A 24,858-nucleotide genomic window follows, 5' to 3' on the forward strand; every position below is an offset into this window, starting at 1 on the left:
AGTTATTAATTTGAATGTGTTAACATGTTCATGTTCTACAGGGCTGTTTTGCTACCTTCAACATTAAGCATCTAAGTCATTTTTAAAAAAACTTACTAGGTTTTTATTTCCCATTATATATGGCTTTGTTTTTACTATACACTTCTAGTAAATCATATATACTCTTTGATTTTTCTAATAGAAAAAGTGAGAAAACATTGTAAACAAATATCCAAGCAAGAGTTAAATAAAACACAAAATATTGTGGACTACTATGGGGAGCCAGCTCTGTGGGATCCCGGGAAGCTAGACACAGAGATTCTCAAGTGCACACTTGAGAATTGTATCAAAATGGTTTCGAACAAAGAAAGCCTAATGTCTATAAACATTTCCTTAAACTGAAGACCAGAGACTAAGCCTGAATTCTATAAAAGGGGAGTGGCTTAGCAATAATTGGCTTCTTTCTCAACTGTGACAGAACTTTGTATACTGGAACTGTATACCCCATACCAAGAGAAAAAGCATGTATACTGCCTCAGCTCCTGCCCTCTGTATTGCTTAATGCTGCCTCTAAGAACTCTATTGTCAATGTGCAATAGAACTTCCTGTGAAAGCAGTAATGGTCTCTATCTGCATTATTTAATTCAATGACCACTGGTGATTTCTGACAGCTGAAATGAGGCTAGTGAAAATGAGGAAAAGAATTTTCAATTTTATTACATTTTGCTTAATTTTAATTTAAATAGTCACATGCAGCTAGTGGCTACTATATTGAACAGCCCTGTGCTATAATCCCAATTTAATAAAATGAAGACTACATGGCAAGTTTGTGTGTGTGGTCCTTTCTAACAATCAGCAACCCACATTATATGGTTACTAACTATGTAGTTTCAGATCTATAAAAATTGGCATCACGGACAGAAAGGCTACTCTGGAGGAGAATAAAGAGCAAGCACAATGGAGGAGGTTCAATTTATAAACTTTTACTGAGGTTAAGAACATGGTCCCTGAACTTGCAGAACGAACAAATATTCACAAAGGATACAGAACTGGTCTAGGAAAGTACAGAGATGAACAAATGGAAAGAACGGATGCTCATAAACCTTTTGAAAATATAATTTGTAAACCAATATAGATTTTTAATGAGTTTGAATTCTAGGATCGGTAAAATGGAGACACTAAATATGGTTCCAGTACTGAGTGAGGATGCGCAAATATACACTTAGCACAGTGACCAGATCATAATTTGAATTCATATGCTACCTGCCTGTCTTTCCATAAATATTCTTTTGTTAGTATCAATACACAGTTGGATACAGTATAACAGTAATCAAGATTTTATTTGAGAGTGGTCCAGATTTCTAAGACCACACCAGATCCAAAAGTACAGACTTTGTGGGCAAGGTATTATTTTATAAATATAAATGACTGTTGCTGCTATAAGCTGCAGGAAAAAGGAAATAAAGCACTCACAGTGTTCAAACTGAGTTTTGAAGAATGGGTAAGATTTAAACATATATCATTAAATCTAGGAATTATGAAAAGAAAAAAGAAAATGCCTGAGGAAACTTACTAAATATCCAAGTTCATTATAGAAAATGTTATTTGAGTAATGTTGCTTTAAAAAAGGCAAAATTGGTTTGGCCATAATTTATATCAGAAAGCAGTTGGTACATAAGGATGAAAAACAGGCTGGATATAAACTGTGGAGAATCCAATGTCGTTTAACTTTCTTAATGCTAATTTTTAAATCTCCAAGCAATAAAAGAGGAATGATTTCATTTCTTCCCTAAACTTCATTGTACCCAGCAGGTTACAAAATTCATTTCTTTAGGTAAGATTCATCATAAGCACAGTTTCAGATTTTCTAGAATGGTTTCAATTTCAAGAAATTTAACTTTTAATAAAAATAATTTGTTAAATATTAAATTTTGATTTAATGCATATGCCTTTAAAAGACATTATAAAAATAAAATCATACACTAAAAAGAATTATCTATCAGTCAGTGTCCTGATGTGTAGTTTTTGAGACATGATCTCTGTGACTCTATGTTCAGAGCTCCCTGGGAGCCTATCAGATATAACGCCACTTTATGAAAACATGAACAAGCTTTCAAAATCTAATGTGTATATAAACATGGAAACTTTACATAAGATTATACTGTGTTATGCAAATCTGTAAAACTCCCTTCTCTCTTATTGTATGAACTTAAAATTTTAAGTATGATTCAGGTCATTGTGGTAAGTGTACAAATTATATAAAAAGAACCAAAATTTGTTAGACAAAGTTACCATAAGTAAAACTACACTTTGTAACAAAATCAAATTTAGAATACTTCAAGGAAAAGGCTGGATGAAATTTAATCACTCAAATTTCATAAAGAATTTTACAAATTTGATGTCAAAGACTAGAGAAAGTCCTTTTTATTAAAAGTCACTTTAAGAAATTATTAAAATACCTCCAGGCAGGTGATACTAAAATAATGATGATAAAAGGCATTATGCATTTAATAGTGAATATAATCATTTATTTTTAGAAAAATTACTTTGGAATAATAAGATTCTATAAAAATGTTATGAGAAAAAAGCTGATTAGTTTGGATCAACTTTTAAGCAAATATCTATGAAAGACAAACTTCAGAATAACTGGTAAAACTGACATAAATGTGGATTATAATGCACTCTACCTTATCAACCCCAAAGTACATTTAACTGGAACCTAGGTTTCTATTTTTGTCATGTGGTTCATGTACTTGGCATATCTGTTGTAGTGGGTTGAATAGTAACATCCCAAAAGATACAGCCTTCCAGAAACTGAATGTGACCTTATTTGGAAAAAGGCTCTTTGCAGATGTAATTAAGGTAAAAGATCTTCAGATGTATTCATATTCGATTAAAGAAAGACCTAAGTCCAATGAATAGTGTCCTTAGAAGAGAAGAGTAGGGAAAGGACACCCAGGGAACGTCATGTGAAGACACAGGCAGCTGGAGTGTCTACAGGCCAAGGAATGCCAAGAACTGCCAGCAGCCTCCAGAAACCAGGAGAGAGACATGGAAAGGGCACTCTGTCAGAGCCTCCAAACAAAACTAACCCTGACAACACCTTGATTTCAGACTTTTGACCTCCAGAATTGTGAGAGAGTTAAATTTTTGTTACTTTAAGCCACTCAGCTTGTACTAATTTTTTATGGTGGCCCAAAGAAACTAACAATCCTCCAATCACATTTTAAATCAGTGTCCATTCATTCTTCTAAAAGCTGTATCACCTATTTTCTCTCAAAGTCCCCTAATTATTCCATTAATATTTGGTCACTGGTATTTTACTGTAAAAGCACTATAAACATCACCTTACCTATATGTTCCATCGATTAATGATAACATACTTGAGCTCTAATACAGTTTTTGCCTACCTGGTCATAAGATCCTTGAGGGCAGGAACTGTGCATTTTAAATGTCTTCACTGTCATGCATTTCACGTAATAGTGCTATATACAGTGCATGATTAAAGGACTTACTATTTGATGAAATAATGACTAAAAATATTTATGGAATGGTTTAGGATACTAGAGGAATCACTTAAAAATCTACTGAATACATTTTCCTGCTCCTAAAATTGAAGTCTGTCTTATCCACATCTTTATTCCCTTCTGTTTTAAAAGAACAATATTAATTGTCAACGGATTTAAAATCTATACCAGAAACCTTACTCAAGATAGAGCAAAAATCATATAAGTTAGAAGAGATACCACAAAGCAAAACTCTACCAAAAACCCCTTTTGTAGAGATGTGGTTACAAATAAAAGTTTATTATGTTATAGCTGTACTATGTACTATGTTTTATAGTTACAACAGATATAGCTGTTTAACAATTTTCACAATTACCTTTAAAAAAAAGAACAGATCAAATAATCTAAGCATGCAACATACCTGAGTTCGTAATATTTCATTTTTTGACAACTGCATGTCACCAGTCAATTCTCTCACAACGATGCCCAGCGGCTCTAGACGTTTGCTGAAGTAATTTGTCATTTCAGCTGCCAAGGCTTTCATTGGAGCAACATATACAATCTGTACCAAAGAAACACTAGCTTGATGAATGAGCAAAAACTACAATGTTATTTGTTCCACAGTAGTCAATACAAGTCACAAATATTTCATTATTGTGAAATATGATTCTAGCAACTTCAAGTGAAAAATCTTAATAGTGATATATGAAAAGTACTTATCTTTGTTGGATAAGTATACAGCTGTTTAAAGGACAATGGAATTTGTTTATAGAGCCTTATCACTTGGAAAATTGGTTCTGCTTCAAAGCTAAATGTATTTTCATTGCCTTTCATAGGAGTAATGAGATTTTCATAACACAGAGATTGCCTTAATAGTAATGAAGTAAATCAAGCAGCATTCTTTATGTGACTTCATGTATAATAATCCTAAAAAAATTCCAGATTTTATATAACATGTACAACTGCCAAATAATTTTAATTTTGTAATTTAAAAAGCTATTGTCTGGCTTGTTAATTTCCTACCTTAAATTCATTCTTTTTGATAACACCTTGTTGAAAATGTTGGCGAATTTCATGTAAAACTGTGAGCATTGCAATGTTGGTCTTCCCAGCTCCAGTAGGGGCACAAACCAGCATGTTCTCGTTGGTGTTATAGGCAGTCTCAAACACAATTGACTGAATTCTATTGAGTCTCCGCATTCCTTTAAAAGCCAGCTGACCAATCTAAAAAAAGACATGACCCATTATAAATGATAATTATGTGAAAGACTCATGCAAGACAATAAATACAAACATTTACTTCCCTTGATTAAAAAAAACTGAAGAATGACTAACTCATTCAGTCTCTCAATGTATCCTATATTTGAAATGAAGTGTGTGCAGTTGAGAGTAATTCACAACTATTATACAATTCTAATGCTTTTGGGAATTGCACCACACTAAATTTGAAAAAAAAAATATGATGAGACTATACCTGTATCTTTGTATATAATCCTAAATATAAAATGATGATAAATTAGTAAGTTAGGGAAACAAAATTAAACACAGGTACCTTTTGAGTTCACATGATGATATTCTAGTTTATTTAGGTTAAAGATGTCTAATGAATGTGCAAACAAGAAACTTCCTGGTATTTAAAACCACAGAAATTTTCATCTCCATATCTTATGGGTTGTTTAAGAAAACTCTATGGAAAAGCAGCTATAATCATAGGAATAACAGCTACAGAGTACATGTATTCAGAGTATATATCACAACATATGTAATTGTAAGTATTTTGATATATTCCCTTATTTCATTATGAGAACAATTCTATGGTATAGACATTATTGTTCTTTTTATAGAGAAAAAAATCAAGACAGAGTGGCTGAATAATTTTTCCTAGAATCTTCCTATAGAAAGTCTTTGCAGTTGAAAACTAATTTCTGAGAGTAAACAAAACACTGAATGGGAATAACAGAACACTGCAATGGCTGTATTAATATCAAGAAAAAAATTTTAAAGACAACATTATCAGAATTAAATACAGTCATATCATAACAAAACACAGGTCATACACAACAGTCCTAAATGAGTTTTATATCTACTAAAAGATCTTCAAAATACATGAAGCAAAAGCTAACAGTCATGTAAAAGGAAATAGACAAATCCATAATTACAATTTCAATTACATATTTCAATATCATTATCCAATAGTTGATAGAAAAAGTAGGCATGAAAATCAGCAAAGCTAAAGACCTGGACAGCTCTTCAACCAATTTTACCTGACTGACATTTATTCGTGTATCAATAGTAGAATACATATTCTCTCCCATTGTTCATGGTACATTTATCAAGACATACCAAATTCTGGGTCATAAAACAAAATCTCAATAAAATGAAAATGAAGAAATTCATACAAACTATGTTCTCTAATCAGAATGAAATTAAATTAGAAACCCTTAGTGATCCTTGGAAAATATCCAAATATTTGGAAAAAAATAACACATTTTCTGAATAACCCATGGATGAAAGAAGAAATCATAGAGAAATTAAGTATTCTTAACTAATAGAAAAGAGAATTTGTGGATGTTGCTAAAGCAATACTTAATAGCACTACCTACCTATGAAAAATAAGAAAGGTTTCAAATGAATGACTTTATCTTCCAAAATAAAACATTAGAACAAAGGGAAAATTAAAGCCAAAGTAACAAGAATAAAGGAAATAATAAAGATCAAAGTGGATATAAAGGAAATGGAAAACAGAAAAGCTTCTTCATTGAGAAAATCAATAAAATTGATCTCTAGCCAAATTAATCAAGAAAAAGAGTGAAGATACAAATTACCAATGTCAAAAATGACAAAGGTGGTATCACTACAGATATCAAAAAATAACAAGGAAATACTATAAACAATGTTATGCCAATAAATTTGAGCACTTAGATAAAATGGTCTTAAAGACACCAATTACCAAAGCTCACTCAAGAAGACAGACCCAGCCTCCACTGGTGTAGCTCAGTGGATTGAGCACTGGCTTGCCAACCACAGGGTTGCCGGTTCAATTCCCAATGCAGGGCACATGCCTGGGTTGCAGGCCAGGTCCCCAGCAGGGGGTGTGGGAAATGCAACTACTCATTGATGTTTCTCTCTCTCTCTTTCTCCCTCTCTTCCCCTCTCTAAAAATACATAAAATCTTAAAAAGACACATACAGCTTAAACCATTCTGTATCTATTAAAGAAATCAAGGCTAGATTTTTTTTTTCCACAAAGAAAACATCAAGTCCAGAAAGCTTCATTAGTAAATGCCTACCTAGCATTTAAAAAGGAAATAATACCAATTCTACATGGAGTTTTAGATTATTCAGATTCATGTACAAGTGTTTATATGTACATATACTTCCTTCTTTCTTGGCTGAAACCTGGAAATGATATAACTGGGACATGTTTAATTTTTAAAAACTGTCAAACTTTTTCAAAGTGTGCCACTTTATTCTTTTCAATTAAAAAAAATTTTTGACTTTAGAGAAAGGAAGGGGGACAGAGGGACAGGGAGAGAAAGGGTGAGAGAGGGAGACAGCAATTTGTTATTCCACTTATTTACGTATTCATTGGTTGATTCCTGTATGTGCCCTGACTGGGGGATGAGACCCGCAACCTTGGCACATCAGGACTATCCTCCAACCAACTGAGCTACTTGGCCAGGGCCCAATACCATGCTGGTTTGATTTCTCTAGTTCTTCTTCTTCTTCTTTTTTTTTTTTTTTAAATAATCCTCAATGGTGGGCAGTTTTAGCTGTCTTCCTTCATTCTTTTTCAGTTGATGTGTCTTCTAGGTCCTATGTGTTTCCACTGAAATTTAGAATCAACTTGTCAATTTCCACAGAAAAAGCTGAGATTTTGATTAGAATTGTATTGAATCTACAGGTCAATTTGGGAAGAAGTAATGTCTTAAGAATATTGAGTTTTCTTTTGTTTCTCTCAACAAAATTTTATAGTTTTCAGTAGATGTGTTTCCCATCTCTTTTCATATAATATCCCTGAGTATTACATTTCATAATTTTGATGTTATTGTAATTGATATTTTTAAAGTTTACTTTCATGTTTTATTGCTAACATATAGAAATATAATTTTTATGTTGATCTTGTATCCTTCAACCTTCCTAAAATTCTAATTTTAGAGTTTTTGTAGATTCCATCAGATGTACTTCAGAGAAAATGTTATCATTTCTAAACAAAGTTTTTCTTCTTCCTTTCCTATATGAATGTCTTTATTTTTTTTAAATAAAATATTTTTTTTCTGGATTTCACTGGCTAGCGCCTAAGCACAATGTTAAGTAGTGAGTGTAACATCCCTGTTTTATCACTAATTTTAGGGGGAAGAATTCAGGCTTTCACCATTAAGTATGGTGTGAGCTGTAATGTTTTCATTGATACCCTTTATTAGCTGAGGAATTCCTTTTCATTTCTAGCTTGCTGAGAGGTTTCTGTTCATTTTAAAACAGGAATGGGTTTGAGATTTTGTCAAATTCTTTTCCTGCATATACTAAAATGCTCATATGATTTTTCTGTTGTAGTTTACTCTTATGGTGAATTATATTGACTTTTGAATGTTAAATCCACCCTGCATTCCTGTGATAATCTTCATTTAGTAATGATATATTTTACATTGTAGGATTTGATATACTAAAATTTTATTTATATTTTTTCAATATTTATGAAGTATATTGGCCTCTATTATTTTTCTGATTTTAGTGTCAGGGAAATGCTTATCTTACAGAATGAGTGGGGAATGGCTTAAAACCAAAAACAACTAAAAATACCCATGAAACAATGGAATGGATAAACAAAATGTGGCACGTGGCATATTCATATGGTTGACTACTACTCAGCAATAAAAATGAATTACTGAAATAAATGATTATTTTAAATGAAAAAAACCAGACCAAAAAAAGAGTACATATTTCATGGTTACATTTATATATAAATCTAGAAAACAGACTAATCTATAGTGACAGGAAGCAGACTAGTTAATGCTTGGGAATAAGGAGATAAAGAGAAATATAGAAGGAATTGCAGGGGATCATGAAGTACTTTTTGGAAGTGACAGTTGCATGCAGTGTCGTGATGATAGTGATGTTTTCACAAGTGCTTACATGTGCTAAGGTCATCAAATTGTCACTTTAAGTATACATAGTTTATTGTATGGCAAGTATACCTTAATACAACTTTTTAAAAATAATATAAAATACAATATAGACATATATTACATTCACTTATGCTTTGATCAGGATAAAACACATACTTTGAAGAGATGAAAGTAATTTTGGTAAATCCTGAAAAGTCTTAAGCAGATCAATTAAACATCTGAGAGTACCAGGAGTACTTTCTGTATCAATTTCTACTGATGACTCAGCCTTGGATAGGCAGTACAGCACATTTTTCAGAACATGAGATCTGGGGTCAGAAGCTCAGGTTAATATATTGGCCTTGCCACTATTTTCAGTTTAACTTTGTAGATTCTTAATATCTCTGAGTTCTATTTCCTCTGTAAAATAAAGTTAATGATATTATTGTGCAAGAAAATTATATAAGGTTAACAAAAATAGCCAACAATATGGAGTGCTTACAATGGAACAATCACAGGATAAATCCTTCATATGAATTACCGTTAGTATTTGTAATAACCATACCAAACTATTTTATAGATGAGAAAACTGAGACTTCCAAAAATTTGTTTAACTATAAATACTAGAGCTAGAACTTGAACTCAGATAGTATAACTTCAGAATCAGTCATTAATTGATAATCTTTATAAATCACATAGTATAAAGCATACAAAGAGTAGAAACTTATTAAATATGTTCAAATAACTGAATAGTACCTATTGTCATCACTGTAATAGGTCACCTTAGCTTTTATGGGACTTACTAAAATAGTGCTGTGAATGAATGCTGCAATTTTCAAAGTCTTTGTAGACTCCTGACAAGAATACAGTCTGCTAATTCCTATATTAAAAATATGTCATATTCCCGATCAAAGATTTTTCAAAGACTTGTCAACTTTAACTGTACAGGATATGCAACATACAAGATCTTTGAGGGCAGAGTGTTCCCCAAACAGGACCCTTCAAAATGGAAACCCTTGTTATCTTCCAACACTATATATATAATGTTCTGATCATTCTTCATGCTTTTGCACCTTATAATACTTTTCCCAACCCTGAGAAACACTTCATTATCATTCAAGTTCAGCTGCAATCTCTGGTATCTCCAATTCCCTAAGCAATTATTACATTTATTTATTTATATTTTGCCATATTTAAAAAGATATAAGGAACTGCCATTTCTCTCAGTAACTAGACATTCATAAAGCCCTCTTTTTATATTGTCATTATGACCCTTGACCACAGATATTGAAATGAGTTGTTAAATGTATATCTGGCCTCCTGGATTGAAACTAAGGATTCTGTTTTATTACTCTTTATATATTTCCCTAGCACCTAACCAATTGCCAGGAACATAATAAGCTTCCAAATAAATTTTAATTGACTAATAAATCAATTGAATAAATGAAGGGGAGTCTTGGAAGATACGCACCGCATACCTAATACCCTCTAAAGAAAGAGTAAACTGGAGCTAACCAAAATACATTTGTAGCAGTTCAGAAAAAAAAAAAATACTATTCAACCTTAAATTAAAAACTTATTTCTCGCCCGTGCTCAGTGGTTGGAGCATTGTCCTGAACATCACCAAAAAGGGTGCAGGTCTGATCTCTGGTCAAGGCATATGCCTAGGTTGCCGGTTCGATCCCTAGCTGAGGTGTGTGCGGGAGGCAACCAATCAATATTTCTTTCTCACATCGATGTTTCTCTCTCTTGCTCCCTCCCTTCTTCTAAAATTAGTGGATATATCCTCAGATGAAGATTGAAATTGTTTTAAACTTGTTTCTTATGTTCTTAAAGATTATAGTTCAAGCAAGAAGTAATCTAAAACATTAGAATATACTGACCAACTTACTGCATAAGGAGTTTTATTACAGTGTATTTATTAAATTCTACAATCATTTACTTACCATTTGTATAAATCTTATTATAGTAAAAATATATCATTTTAAGTATTCATATTCTTAACAAAAGTTAGAGTGTCTAAAATGATCCTTACAATATATTAGCAGTGGTTAAAAAAAGGCATGTTAGAACTTACATTACATAATTTTAGTTTTCTGTAATAAAGATCAAGTATATTCTCTGGGATCAGAGGGAAAAGTCATTAAGAAGAATGCATTTTCAGGTAGAAGAAACAAAATATTAGAAAATACCTACAAGCAGTTAAAAGTCAGTAGTTGTATGATGAATATGGCAGGGAGGGGCAACAGGGATGAAGGTGGAAAAGTAGGCCACAACCAAACTACGAAGACTAGACTACACAGAGAGTCCTCCAGAAACCTCTGAGGATTTTCCTGATAGACTATGCAAAGAAATTAGCAAAAAACAAAACAACCAACAACAACAAGAAACCCCCCAAATCCTTATGTCTAGAGGGGTTCAATAACCCAAGTCCACCCTAGTCCACACTGCTAATTGTAGAAGAAATGGGACCTCAACGGTTTGTCTTAGTTCTAAATATAAACTACCACCCGTCTTACTGTTTAAAATAATGTTATCCAATGGTTTATTTTGCCACTCAATTAGACTCCACATATATTAAAAAAAAACAACTGTTACAAAAGAATCCTTAAGATATATACAGTTGCATATATACGCTTGGGTAAGAAACAGCAAGTAACAAAATAAAACTAAATTAAAAACCCTCCAAAATTAATTTATAAATTACTTCAAACAGCCAATGTTCTACTACCTTTTCCAAAAGTTTTTGTTTCTCATTTGAATTTATGAAAATGAATGAAACAATTTTCATCAACTGACTTGGTAAAAAATTAAAAGGGAAAGCAACTGTAACAATATTAAAAAATATCACTAGAGGACGAGTATATTTGAAATGTGTCGGAGAGCTACTGGGACATGAGATAATTAAGTTAAAGCTCATTATGCAGAAGGGATTTCTTGTATTTGAATAATATTCCAACTATATTCACAAATATCTTAAGAAAACAAAAGAGCCAGAGGGTGGTTATATCAAAACTATTTTATTCAAATTATAACTATGTAGTAATATTTATTGTTTTGTTTATAGTTCATATATACATTAATGTCTAATTAAATGATACTAACAATCATTGCTTCCAAATATTTGGTATTTTTCTAAGAAAAGAAACATTAATTTTATACATTAATGAACATATAGTGTTAAACTGTAATTACTTCTCTTAGCATTTTAACATTTGCTTCTTATACAGAAAACTGAGTGTCTCATGGTTCATTTATCATAAAGGTTTTATGTCTGGGCCAGATAATCGTTCTAAATATAGACCATTTTCCCTTTTAATTCGTTTTAACTAAACATTTTCAATATATGCCATAATCAGAAGATCAAAAATTTTTAAATGGTAAAGCTTCTGCCAAAATTCACTTGTCTATACATATTTTGAGTTCATCAGAATTCTAATCTTACAGAAATGCTATCACTCAAGGAAATTCCATGAAAATTTCTTTCTCATATCCCTTACCAAACCCTGGCTACACAGGTGTCTCTCAAGGGCACACTATATTTAAAAATAATCTGATGTTATTTACCTCAAAGACCAAAAATGTACACTAAACATACTGAATTGTTTGTAATAATCAACTGTAGGGACTTATACTTTCAATAAATTAAAAAGCATTAACAAGGTATCTAAGATGAAGCCAGGACAATACCGTACTTTCTAAGCCAGTATATGTATCAGAAGCTTAAGTTTAAAATATTCTAACAGTAAACATTACAATTTCAACAAATATTTAGGAAAAATCATAGATATCCAAGATATACACTGCATAACCTTCACAGTCTGTTTCTTTTGGATCTACATAGCATGTGGCTTAGGTTAAAAAATTTGAAAATCAGAGATGATTGCAACTCAGATGATGAGCACACTCATGGGTGTCCAACATTTTGGCGTCTCTGGGTCACACTGGAAGAAGAGTTGTCTTCGGCTACATATTAAATACATTGTAACATGTAATCACAAAAATATCTCATAATGTTTTAAGTAAATTTACGATTTTGTGTTGGGCCACAATCACAGCCATCCTGGGCCACAGGTTGGGCACCCCGATATCCTGGAATCTCACCACACTAATATTCTTCTCAAGCCATGCTCCACATCATAAACTACTCAACAGCCATGGAATTAAAAGTAAAACAATTTACATGAATACCTTACTTAGTATGTGTTGGGAAATACCCCATATGGTTTCAGGAACTGTAGCCTCGCCAACAGGTGAGAGGACCCCAAGGCTGGAGTTAATCAAGGAGGCCTTAGGAAAACAGGCCACTGAGGAGACAAAACCTGTCCCCCTGGCAGGGGCTGTAGTCACCTCTCATCACCCTGCTTGGCCCCGGAGGATGGCTGGTTAGACAATGATGCGTTAAGACCCCTCGATGGAAGGGACAACCTAAGACAGGCACAGCCACAATGGGCATCAGGGAAAAACTTGGGGGACATGGAGACGGCAAAAAGACCCTCACCCCTCAGATTTGATATGGCCGGGGTCCTCATTCTATCTGAAAGAAGTCTCCTTATTTCCTGGCTGCCTTGCCCTCCCCCCTGCCTGGCTCAGGTTTGAAACTATACTGCAGACAGCCCTAACCTGGATGGGGAGGTTCCTGGGGAAATCAGGCCTAAAAGTAAATTCCTTGAAGCATGCTTTGTTCTTCCCTCAAAAGCTATAATAGCTAGCTCATGCTGGGAAGGAAATTTACATTTTTCACAGACCCTGACCCTAAACCCTTTGGCGTTATTATGTTTACGCTCTCATGTTTACCTGTCTCCTCTCGGACCCATGTAAATTAGTGTGTTCCTGCCATTTATTCCCTCAACATCATGTATTTTCTGTAAACATTAACATACAGATGTAATGAGATCACCTGTACATTCCTATTACCTAGCCCCACTGATAGCCCTTTCAATAAAAGCGTTTGAACACAGGGGCTCACTGCCTTCTCCACTAAAGGGAAGAGCTGCCCCCTCTCCTGGCAGAGGAGAGGTGTCTGGAATGATTTATTATGTCCCCCCATCCTTGACGACCCCGGGGTGGGCTCCATGGGATTCAGAGTCCACACTCCCTCCTCAGCTGGACCCCACAGGGCCCTCAGATCCAGAGTCCAGCGTCCCTCTCTCAAATATGCTTGAGTATTCATTAGATAATTAGATGATTTTTTTAGATAATTAAATAATGTTTTCATTTAAAGGTCTTCAAGTATTCACTTCTATGTGTATGGGTATTTGTGTAATCCTTCTAACATAGATGATTTGGGGACTCCTTAACAGCAAATATTAAAGAAAATTTGATCTTCCATTCATAGTGGGGTTTACCATCCATTCATATGGCAAGTATTTACTGAACCTCTATGTGCCGAAAATAGTTTAAATGGTCAGAAAGGTAGCATAGAGCATACACTCTAATGAGGGGAGAAGATAAAAAAGATCAACATATTCACTACTGAACAATCAGATTATTTCAAGTACTAATATGAATAAATTTTAATAGATGGTACAGAGTAGTACCCATGAGTGGGATGTCACAGTTAATTTAAATTAAGTCTCTTGGAGGTGCCTCGAGAGAAGTACCCAAGTTGGGAACAAAATAACAAGCAGCAGGCCATGAAAACGTGGCCTGAAAGCACAGTGTACACAGTGTATTCTAGAGAGAGCAAGGATCTAGAGCTAGACTAACTAAATCAGAGCTAAGCTGATATGTCCAAGGACCTGTTTGGAGATTGGTGTGGATGAGTGAGTAAACAGTCAGACAACATAGGAAAGGAAGATAGGAGTCATATTTTGTGGAAAACTGTAGGTCATGGAAAAGGGCTTGGGTTTTTATTTGCAGTACAACAAAAAGTCTCTGCATGACTTTAAGTAAAGAATGATAAATACTTATCCTGAAGCTCTATCTGGCTGTCCTGTGAAAACCAGATTGATGAATGGTAGAAAACTTTGCTAGTAGCACCAGTGAGGGTTAATGCTGGTTTACCTCAGAGCAGTGGAAACAGAGCAATAAAAGGATACAAACTGGATTTTTGAGGTAGAACCAATAATTTTATGATGACTTGGATGTGAGAGAGTGGGAAGAAATGAGATATATCAAAGATGACCTTTTTTCCCATGAGCAGATGGATGGCAGTTCTATTGATGATATAAGAAAAGCTACAACTTGTAAGCATATTAAGGGACAGACTAAGAAAGAGAAAAAAAAAATCATTCTATTTGAAAGGACCATTACATGTACAAGTAGAAATTTCAAACAGGCAATTGTATGTCACTTTGGAGGTCAAAGATTTTTTTAATGCATTTTCAGAAAGGTATAGAGACTTTCCCAAGGTTACACAGTAGTAGCAGACCTAAAATAAAATTTCACACTATACTAAAAATAATGAAAGGCGAAACATCAGACACACGTGGTAGGAAAATCTTAAGGACTGGGACTACATATTAAAAAACAATCAAGTTCTACAAATAAAAAAAAAAATGTTTAAAAAACTTCAAACATTCCTAGTCTGGATCAACACTTCCCAACAAAAATATAATGCAAGCCAAATAAGTAAATTTAAATTTTCTAGCAGAAATATTAAAAAACATTTAAAAATAAAATTAATTCTGTAACTTTATTTAAACTAATGTATGTTTTAATATGCAACAATAATGAAACATTTTGCATTCTTTTTTTTGTATTAAGTCTGAGAAATTAGTATATTTTATACTTAGAGCAGTTCTCAATCCAGACTAACCGCATTTCAAATACTCACCTGACACATGTAGCTAGTGGCTAACATGTTAAACAGTGCAGCTCTGGACAGCTTCCAGATTACTTACATAATGTTTTAAAACTGATTAATATACTGTTAGAACATAGCAGACTGCATTGCAGGAAAGGCTCTTAGGGCAATATCCAAAATCTATAACATGGTCAAAAAGGTCCTGCCCTTATCTGAGTCAAGTAATGAAGATGAACTACATTATAAACTTTGAGTCTTTGAGGATGCTTTGGCAAAGAAAAGGAACATTAGTTTTTATATGCCTGTTTATTCTCTATGAATTTATTTTTAGTAAGGAAAGACAAAAGAAAACAAGTAATTTTAAAGAATGGAATTAAAGTTCTTTTCCAACATTGTTTAAATCACAAATACTTATCTCTGTATTCCAATCTTAAAGTCTAAAGTAAAACTGTTAAGTCTAAGCATCTACCACACACAAAATTGGTTGCAAGAGAAGCTTCATTATTCGACTTTTTTTTTAAAGACTGACAAACACTTCACCTGATCAAATGAAATCATTTATATTCTTTAAATTACTAAACGATCAGTATAAGGAGTTATTTTCCTCCAGAATATGAGACTATATAGGGTTAGGAATTACATTACCCAACCTAAGACCTAGCATAGTACCTGGCACAAAGCAAATATTGAGTGATGTTGTTTTTTTCTGTATTTGCTTCAGCTGAGTAATTCTGACTAAATCATAATACCATCTTTGAGCTACACCACTGATGAATTTTCATAAACTAAAAAATACTTAAGACACTCCATGTTAAGCACAATGACTATCTCTAGAACAGGAGACTGGTAAAAATTCTTCTGCTCACATTAAGCTTGACAACTGTTTTCCATCAGGTATCATAAATACTAGCCAAACTATCTTTTTTCTACACTCATTCACTCTGGGAACAACAACAACAACAAAACGTTGTTTCAAAATATAATTTTTACATCTTTTAAATCTTTCTGACACTATCTGTCATTTCCAGTGCAACAATGGAGAGATATGACAGCTGATATTTGCTTTGTGTGTGTTTTAATTACAAAATAATTGCATTGATGTGAGTTTCTGTGCAAGAAATGCTTTTTGGCTCTTTCTTCCATCTCAGGAACACATACTTTGTTTATGGGCACATCCCCAGTTCCAGGTCTCAGTTCCCATGATTAATAGACGCTTTTTAGGTCACTGTCTTATTCTTCTTTTAATAAGCTATATACATTTTTTGTACTATACCTTTAGTAGTAGTATGTTCTATGAGGAATAGATTTTCGTATGAAAGGGAAAAGTCTCTTAAAGTTTTTGGTTTGTTTGTTTGGTTTGGTTTTTGATCCTCTGGACATAAAAGACCTATGAGGGTCATGTTCTTTCATGATGTTCCTTGGCCCTTGGCTCCTCTTCTGCCCCATCCTCACTGTCTTTGTCTGGTTCCAGATGCTCCAGAACAGTCCACCACATTTAGACTATATTATCATTCTCCTAATTGTGCCTTTGGTCTCTGATCCTTCCTGCTGGAGTAAGTTTTCTGAAATATCATTTGTGTCATGTGTCCTCCTCATCACTCCTCGTCCCTGGCCTACCTGGTTCATCCTGGTTTTCATTATGTCATACAAAGAGTCCTACACTTACCAAACATCAAATTTTCAACTGGCACTCCCACTTGTAAATGCACTGAAAAATTACTGCATTCTCTTAATTAAGAGACAAGAAGTGCATGACCGCTGTTACTTTCTCTTTACTGAAGATCTGTGTGTTTTAATGTTTCATGATAATAATTCATTTTGAATCAGACACTCTGGTTAGAGGAAATTACATTTTAACAACAAAAGACCCCATGAGTATAATCTACTATTAAATCTTTGAGGGAAGTAAGATTATAAGATTTTGTGAAAACCAGGTTAGTTACTTTCTAAAATGAAACTGAGTCAAATTTCATTATATACAAAAAATGCAATAAAAAAATCACAATGCATAATTCATAATCCTTTCATATTATTTAACAGAATGCATTTACGCCTTTTAAAAGAGTAACCAAAAATACTTAATATGTTCACAAGTGTCAATTCCTAAAAATTCTCTCATACATAAAACAGCCCACCTAGGAAGCATAATGACAACAACAAAAAAACCCAACTAAATAAATAGATGGCCCTTCTCCACCCCCTCCCTGATGACAAAATAATAAATAAAGGGCTATTATTACCTGTCCTTGAGGAGGAAAACATGAGAGAAAAACAAACAATAGCAATATCACATTTCATGAAATTTAATGTATAATGGGACTCAAGGGAGACTCTAATTTCCCAAAACTTTGGCTATAGAATCATAATTCCACTGATAAACCAATGAAATTGCACACTTATGTTTCTACCAGTGCACTCTTAATAATAATTCAACATGTCAGATGCCACTTTGAAACATCTTGACCAAGGTACTGTGCCAACAGTCACAGGCACTGTGCATAAGAAGACAGTAAAAGACACGGTTTGAGTAACTGATAGGTCTGATTTGGCTAGGTTTGGTTTGCTTCAGACAGAACCACCATAATACGTGAGGGCTGGTTTCACAAAACTAACATAATAATTAAGTATACAAACTTCAGAGGCTTAAAGAGAAGTGAAATTGCAGCTAACACCTGGTACTTTCTATGAAGTTAATACACTGTTTTTGTAAGGGAGATGAACTCATACTGAAATGTGTTGTAAGTATCCCTCCAGGATGCCATTATAAGTGTTGTAGCTGAAAAATGTAAGACACCATTATTTCATTGGCATTACAATCTACTTGGCCCAAATTGTAAGACCTTCCTTCTAATAAACAGCTGCACTTTTAACCATGGTGATTAAAATGAAGCAAAAGTCTCTGTCAAATTATGTTGAATCCCACACAGAAAATGTCATGTTCAGTTTCTTGGCTGATATTCATGGTAGTAACTGGCTTTAGCTCCAACTGTAACCTTTAAATTATTTCCACTAGCATGCTTAAAATATTTTAAAGGGGGTAAAGTATAAGGTCTTACATGGTCAAGCTCACAAAGTGTTACAGATAATAAGTGATAGGTAATTTCTTAATTTAAATTATTTTATTGTACACATGACTTTAAACTTCCCAAAACTAATTAAAGAAGTAATGTCATTTTAAATATACATCTCCTTCAATGAGGAAATGTCACCAACAGAATCCTCAAATGAACTGTTCCACTTGCATTCAGTCTAACAATATCTGAATAACTTATTATGGTTTCAAGTCAAGATTTAATTTACTACAAATAACAACATTGTAAAAACATCATATAAATGAAAGTACTGTAAATGACTTATACTGTCAGTTCAAAGGACAAATTTGTATGTGTGTGTATTCCAATATTCCAATGCTTAACAACATACTTGGAATTGCTTTCCTGAAGAACAGAAATTTAGAAATACCATTTATGTTAGTACATTTTAAAAATTTAACATTTTAAATACACAATTTAATGTCATTAATTTCCATAAAATAGGTGATCTGAGAATTATTTTTTTAACTGGGGAAATAAGCAGTAAACTGGACTTATAAATTTCTTCCTTAAATTAAAATTTACTGCTTATTTCCCCACATGAAAGCTGAAGCTCACTTGGAAGGATTCCGGATACACTAAACCCACCACCCAAAAGAAGGACCTAGTCAAAGGCCGCTGGAGAAGAGCTGAGCTGAGGGTTTACTGAGGAGGCCAGTCCTTTGAGAACAAGCTTCTCAAACTTGGAAGAGGGAGTATGTATGCTTTGCAAATGACAGATTCCTAGAACTCAAAGCTTGAGATTTTCATTACAGTAATTGTACATTACTTAAGTGATTATCAAGGATAAGCAAGATGAAGAACTAGGACCCTAACTTTCCCTACCCATTTCCAATGCAGTGATTAGGTATCCTTAGACATTTGTTTTTTTAGTAATTTAACATAACTGACCCTGAAAAGAACAAAGTACATTTTACTCAAAAAGGAAGAAAAACATGTTTAAACCAAATATCAACTTAAAAAGAAGTTTATTAGGGTGTAACTATAAAAACAGTGTTTTGCGTGAACTTCTTTTGTAGCATGTAAAGATTTGAAAGGAAAAGCAAAACATTTAAAGGAAGCAATTCTGAAACATATAATAAAACATAATATAGACTGCTTAAGAATTCACTGTATTTCTTTATACATTGATTTTGGGATACATTTAAAATTACTCAAAGTATGTAATTATTATTTTCATACAATTCTGAAATTTATCAAGAATATAAGATCTTGTGGAAAATACAAAAAGCAAGGTAACCTATGTTTACTTAGTCACTCTTTGATATTTGCACCACTAAATCGAATTTAAACCTGTCCTCTGTAAACCTCTTGTTCTCAGTTTACATGAGGGAATTAAGTAATGCAACATAAGGTGCTAATGAAATGCATAGTATTTACTAAAGAAATATTACTTCCTTTAACCTCATTTTTTTAAAGCTGCCTTCCACATTACTTCAATATCCATCTTTGAGGAATTTAAAAGTTGTTTATAGATCCACTTACTGATGGGCACTTCCAGAACTTTGCTATTATAAATTGTGCTGCTATGAACATTGGGGTGCATAGGTTCTTTTGAACTGGTGTTTTAGGCTTTTTAGGATATAATCCTAGCAGTGGAATTGTTGGGTGAAAAGGCAGTTCCATTTTTAGCTTTTTGAGTAAATTCCACACTGCTTTCCACAGTGGTTGCCCCAGTCTGCATTCCCACCAACAGTGCACTAGGGTTCCCTTTTCTCCACAGCCTTGCCAGCACCTGTTGTTTGTTGATTTGTTTATGATGGATATTTATACAATGGAATATCACACAGCAGAAGGAAAGAAAGAGCTCCTGCTCTTCGTGACAGCATGGACAGAACGGGGATCATTATGTTAAGAGAAACAAGCCAAGGGGTGAAAGACAAATATCATATGATCTCACCTATAAGTGGAACCTAATCAACAAAACGAACAAGCAAGAAAAATATAACCAGCAACATTGAAAGAAAAAACAAACTGACAGTAATGAGAGGGAAGGAGGGAGAGGGTAAGAGGGAAAAGAAGGGGAAGGGTCAAATCAAGGACCATGTATAAAGGACAGATGGACAAAGCCAAAGTGGGGAAGGATTGAGGGTGGGAGATGGGGGTGGGTGGAGCAGGGGAAAATGGTGGTAGGAAAATGAAGACAAATGTATTTGAAAAATAAAAAATAATAATAATAAAAGAGAAAAAAGTGCATACTTTAATGATTATGCATAAAGATTCTTGTAAGACTGTATAAAAACTACTGTCATTTACCACTAAATTATATAATCATCTAATAAACAGATTTTAATGACTCCAAAAAAAAAAAGTTGTTTATAGAGAACTAAGTCCACTTACTGATAACTCTTAACAGAAAAATTCACAAGTGTCCCCAGATTAAACAGCAAAACTCAGCCATCAATGTGAAAAATTAGGCAAAAGCACAGTTTACATAAGCATTACTCCAACTGGGAATTTATAGATCACCTAAAACGTATCACAGACACTGCTACACATATTCTATCTATAAATAGTCTGATGAGGAAACTGAAACTTAAGAGATGCTATGCAATTTGATGCACATCACAAAAAGTGTGAATGGTGAAGCTGAAATTCAACATCAGCTCTATGTGTCTAACTAGAGAGTAAGGCAGAGTTACAATTCTAAAACACGTGATGCCACCATACCTCCTAGCATAATGTGTTGCATCAATCAGGAGCTTAGGAAGTGATTATTGATAACTGATGACCAATCCATACATATTTCCAGAGACAAATAGTGAAAATAGCATAAATAGCAACATAATAATACCAAATATTTCTGTTTATTAAAACAGGACATAACAGGGATTACGTCTATTTCTAAAGCAATTTCAAATTGCCATATTACAAGTTACATTCCTCTAATTTTCATACTTTTGAATGTAATCAAGTTCTAAGTAAGCGTTAAATCTTCTCTCTTCTAATTTCCTGCCATAAAAATAAATAAAGTATAGGTTGTAATGAAAATTATTTTATTAGATTTCTCCTAGGTAGAGGCAGATGTTAGTTATAACTCTCTCTCTAGTTGAGCAGGTTATTTTTCAAGCAGCTGGTGCCCTTTTCCTAGTTAGCTGTTTGCAAGTGTTCCCGGTAGACTATAGCACTGCAATCCTGGAAAAGTTCAGGGCAGACAAACAAAATTAAGTCTTCTTTAGAAAGTAAAATATGGTAGTATTTCCCTTTAAATAAGATCTAGCTATTTCATATATATGAATTATAGGACACTTTCATAATAAGTAAACATTGCTGTTTAATCATATAATTTAAATAATTGCTGGGAGTCACAAGTAAATAAAAATCTGTTATTTATAACTTTATAACAAAACTTAAACATTTACTGACCCCCAAAACAAGTTTGTATATAGTATGTTTTTTATACACAGCAAATTGAATGCATCAAAAACCTTACTTTTGAGAGTAAGCCAAGAAATTTTTAATTTTTTTTACAGTTTCATAGTAATACTCTATGCAATACTCTAATAAATAAAATAGCCCTCCTGACAGTGACCAAGTTTTTATACCAAATGTATCATTTTAAAATTTCTGTATGAAAAGTGGCATGGATAAGACATAATCTTCAACATTTTATGTGAGACCTACACAGTCAAGAACTGTTCCTTTCTCTGTGTACCCCACACCAGCCGTATTATAAAAAATATGGCTGTCCTGGCCGCTGTGGCTCAGTTAGCTGGAGTGTTGTCCCATACTCAAAAAGTTGTGGGTTTGATCCCCGGTCTAGGTGTATTTGTTCCCTGGTTCCGGCACTTAAGCGAGGCAACCCATCAATATTTCTCTCTCTCCTTTCCTCTCCCCCTTCCTTTCTTTCAAAATGCAATGAAAAAAAGGTCCTCAGGTGAGGATAAAAAAAAATAAAAACACATAATTATGTTCATTGTCAGTGTTCAAATAAAGCTCAATTCCTCCAGACTACAGCAAACAAGTCTCATGTTCTCCAAGAAATCTTCATTAACAGTTACAGCCTGCATTGATCCCTCTGTCTTTTGTATAAGATTAAATTCAAACTACTGATTTTTACTCAGTTCACTCCACAGTATGTTGTTGGTAAATACTTAACAGAGACGCCTTCCCAACTATGATGCAAGCTCACTGAAGATGGGGGGATGCCCTCTATTTCTTTTTGATTTTTTTTATGTTGCCTAACAATGTCTGCCAAGTTACAGGGCATAAAACATGTGAGTTCCTTTTCTCTCCCCCAAATGTCTTTTGGTTGGTGATGTTTAGCAGACAATAGAATGAGAAAACAGTTAATGAATAAGAGGTTAAAAAGAAAGCTTTATCTAGGAACACCATGGTAACACTGAAAAACATAGGGGACAGGGAAGATCTTAAAAGCAGCCAGAGAGAAAAGCTTACTTTAAAACAAATCACAATTAGATTGGTTACAGATTTCTCAAAAGCAAAAGTGAAAACCAGATGAAACCTGATAGAACAATACCTTTAATGTGCTAAGAGAAATAGCTATAAACATACAATTTTATTATCAGTGAAAATATCTTTCAAAAATGATAAAACAAAAACATTTTAGATTAACATAAATTAAGAGATTTTTGTCACCACCAAATTCTTATTAAAGAAAATTCAGGCAATGAAAATCCACAGAACATGAAAACACTGGATGGAATTTAAAAAATTAGGAAAATAAATAGGCAAATCCAAATAACTATTGACTGTAAAATAATAGTAACAGTAATAAAAATATCTGGTGTAAAAACTAAAACAAGATAGAACTAAAATACATAATAAAAATATCAAAGAAGTGGGAAGACACTGGAGTTTAAAAGCTTTAACACTCTTATTGTGTAAAGTTTTTAGATCTACTCAGCAATTAGAAGAGACAAAAAAAAAATTCCACAAAAACCCCTAAGTTTCCAGATATCTAACTATGGAAGGTATAAAGTCCTGATAAACAGCACTATTCTTCTGGGGAAATGGCATTATTGACATTTTGGGAATTCGTTGTTGTGAGCGGCTGTCATGTAGATGTAGAATGTTTGGGAGCATCCTTGCTTCTATTTACTAGATGCTACTAGCGCCCTCCTAATTGTGACAACCAAAAATGTGTCCACACACTAGCAAATGTCTTCTGGGGCAGATGTTGGGAGGAGCCAATGAGAACTACCCAATGAGAACTGCTATTGAAAGTAGAATGAGAAAAGGTGGAGTGGGGTCAACCCCTTTTCCTTTCCCATGTTACTTAAGACCTCATTTGATAGTGCAGACCTTACTTTTCCAATAATTTGTATCTGTCAGTACAGGACTTTTTTTTCATTGGATAATGGCTTATCCTGGAATGCAACTGGCTATTAACCTTGTTCAGAAAGAGCTGGGAAAACCTTTTAGCTTGCTGTGATTCCCAATTTCCAGAGTTATCTGGTGTTTTGGTTTAAAAAGAAAAGAAAATCCACAGATAAATACTGGAGGTTCTGTTAAAACAAAGGAATTCTGTGAGTTTTGATGGAGTAATAATTCTCATCCCCATCAGCTTTATGTCCTATTTCATTCCCTTAGAGCTGAGTTTCTCCATTTGGGGGAGATACTTTCATTGTAAAAAAAAAAAAAAATAAAAATAATGAGAGACAGAAAAAGAAAGAGAAAGAGATAGGGGGAGGAGGTGGGGCGGTGGGGAAGGGAGAGAAAGAGGTAGTTGATAGTTCCAGAGATCTGCAGAGAGTCTCCCTCAAGTCTTTAGGTGAGTAGTGAACAGCACAGCATATGAGAAAACTGCCCAGGGTAGAGAAAGAACCATATGAATAGATTAGAGGAAGCAAACTCAAACCTTACCACACAGGGTTTGGAATAGTTCCTGTTCTCACCATCCACAGTGGAAAACCTCTAAATAACTAGGAATTAAGAGTACTCAGAAGAACTTTTCTTCAGTAGAGGGGTAAAATTAGACCTTAGGCCGAGATTAAATGCTGCTCTGGTCTACTTAGGACATTTAAAAGCAAGACCTGAAAAGGTCAAACTGATTCAAAGGAACTTAAATATGTCCCAGGAAAAAAATTCAAGAATATTTACAAGAATATAAAAATATACAACATGCAACAAGTAAAATCACAATGTCTGGTATTTGGTCAAGAATGATAAAGTATACTATTACAAAAAGCAAAAAAAAAAAAAAAAATTAATAGAAATAAGGAATATTCATCAATTAAAATCAATCTAGAAATAATACAAATGGAAGACTGCTAGAACAAGGGCCGGCAAATATGTCCTGAGGACTAAACCTGACCAGAAGCCTACTTTTCTTTTCTTTTCTTTTTATTTTTTAATGGCCTATAAGCTAAGAATGGTTATTACAATTTGAAAGGGTATTTTAAGAAAGAGGAAGACAATAATGACTATGAAACAGAGACTCTATGTGGCCTACAAAGCCTAAAATAA

General features: G+C 33.6%; 1 protein-coding gene across 2 annotated transcripts in view; it reads right to left on the bottom strand.

The window, feature by feature from the left end:
• ASCC3 (activating signal cointegrator 1 complex subunit 3) overlaps positions 1 to 24,858 on the bottom strand; it is a 314,121-nt gene that overhangs the window by 212,334 nt on the left and 76,929 nt on the right. For both annotated transcript variants that reach the window (XM_054569760.1, XM_054569761.1), the window contains exons 9-10: positions 4,509 to 4,709; positions 3,907 to 4,047 (exon numbers count right to left, since the gene is read on the bottom strand). In XM_054569760.1, the coding sequence (XP_054425735.1) occupies positions 3,907 to 4,047; positions 4,509 to 4,709 (342 nt within the window). The remainder of the gene's footprint in view (positions 1 to 3,906; positions 4,048 to 4,508; positions 4,710 to 24,858) is intronic.

The sequence above is a fragment of the Pteronotus mesoamericanus genome, unplaced genomic scaffold (genome assembly GCF_021234165.1).
Source record: "Pteronotus mesoamericanus isolate MK-2021 breed Mesoamerican mustached bat unplaced genomic scaffold, CSHL_Meso_final contig_20, whole genome shotgun sequence".
Taxonomy (NCBI): domain Eukaryota; kingdom Metazoa; phylum Chordata; class Mammalia; order Chiroptera; family Mormoopidae; genus Pteronotus; species Pteronotus mesoamericanus.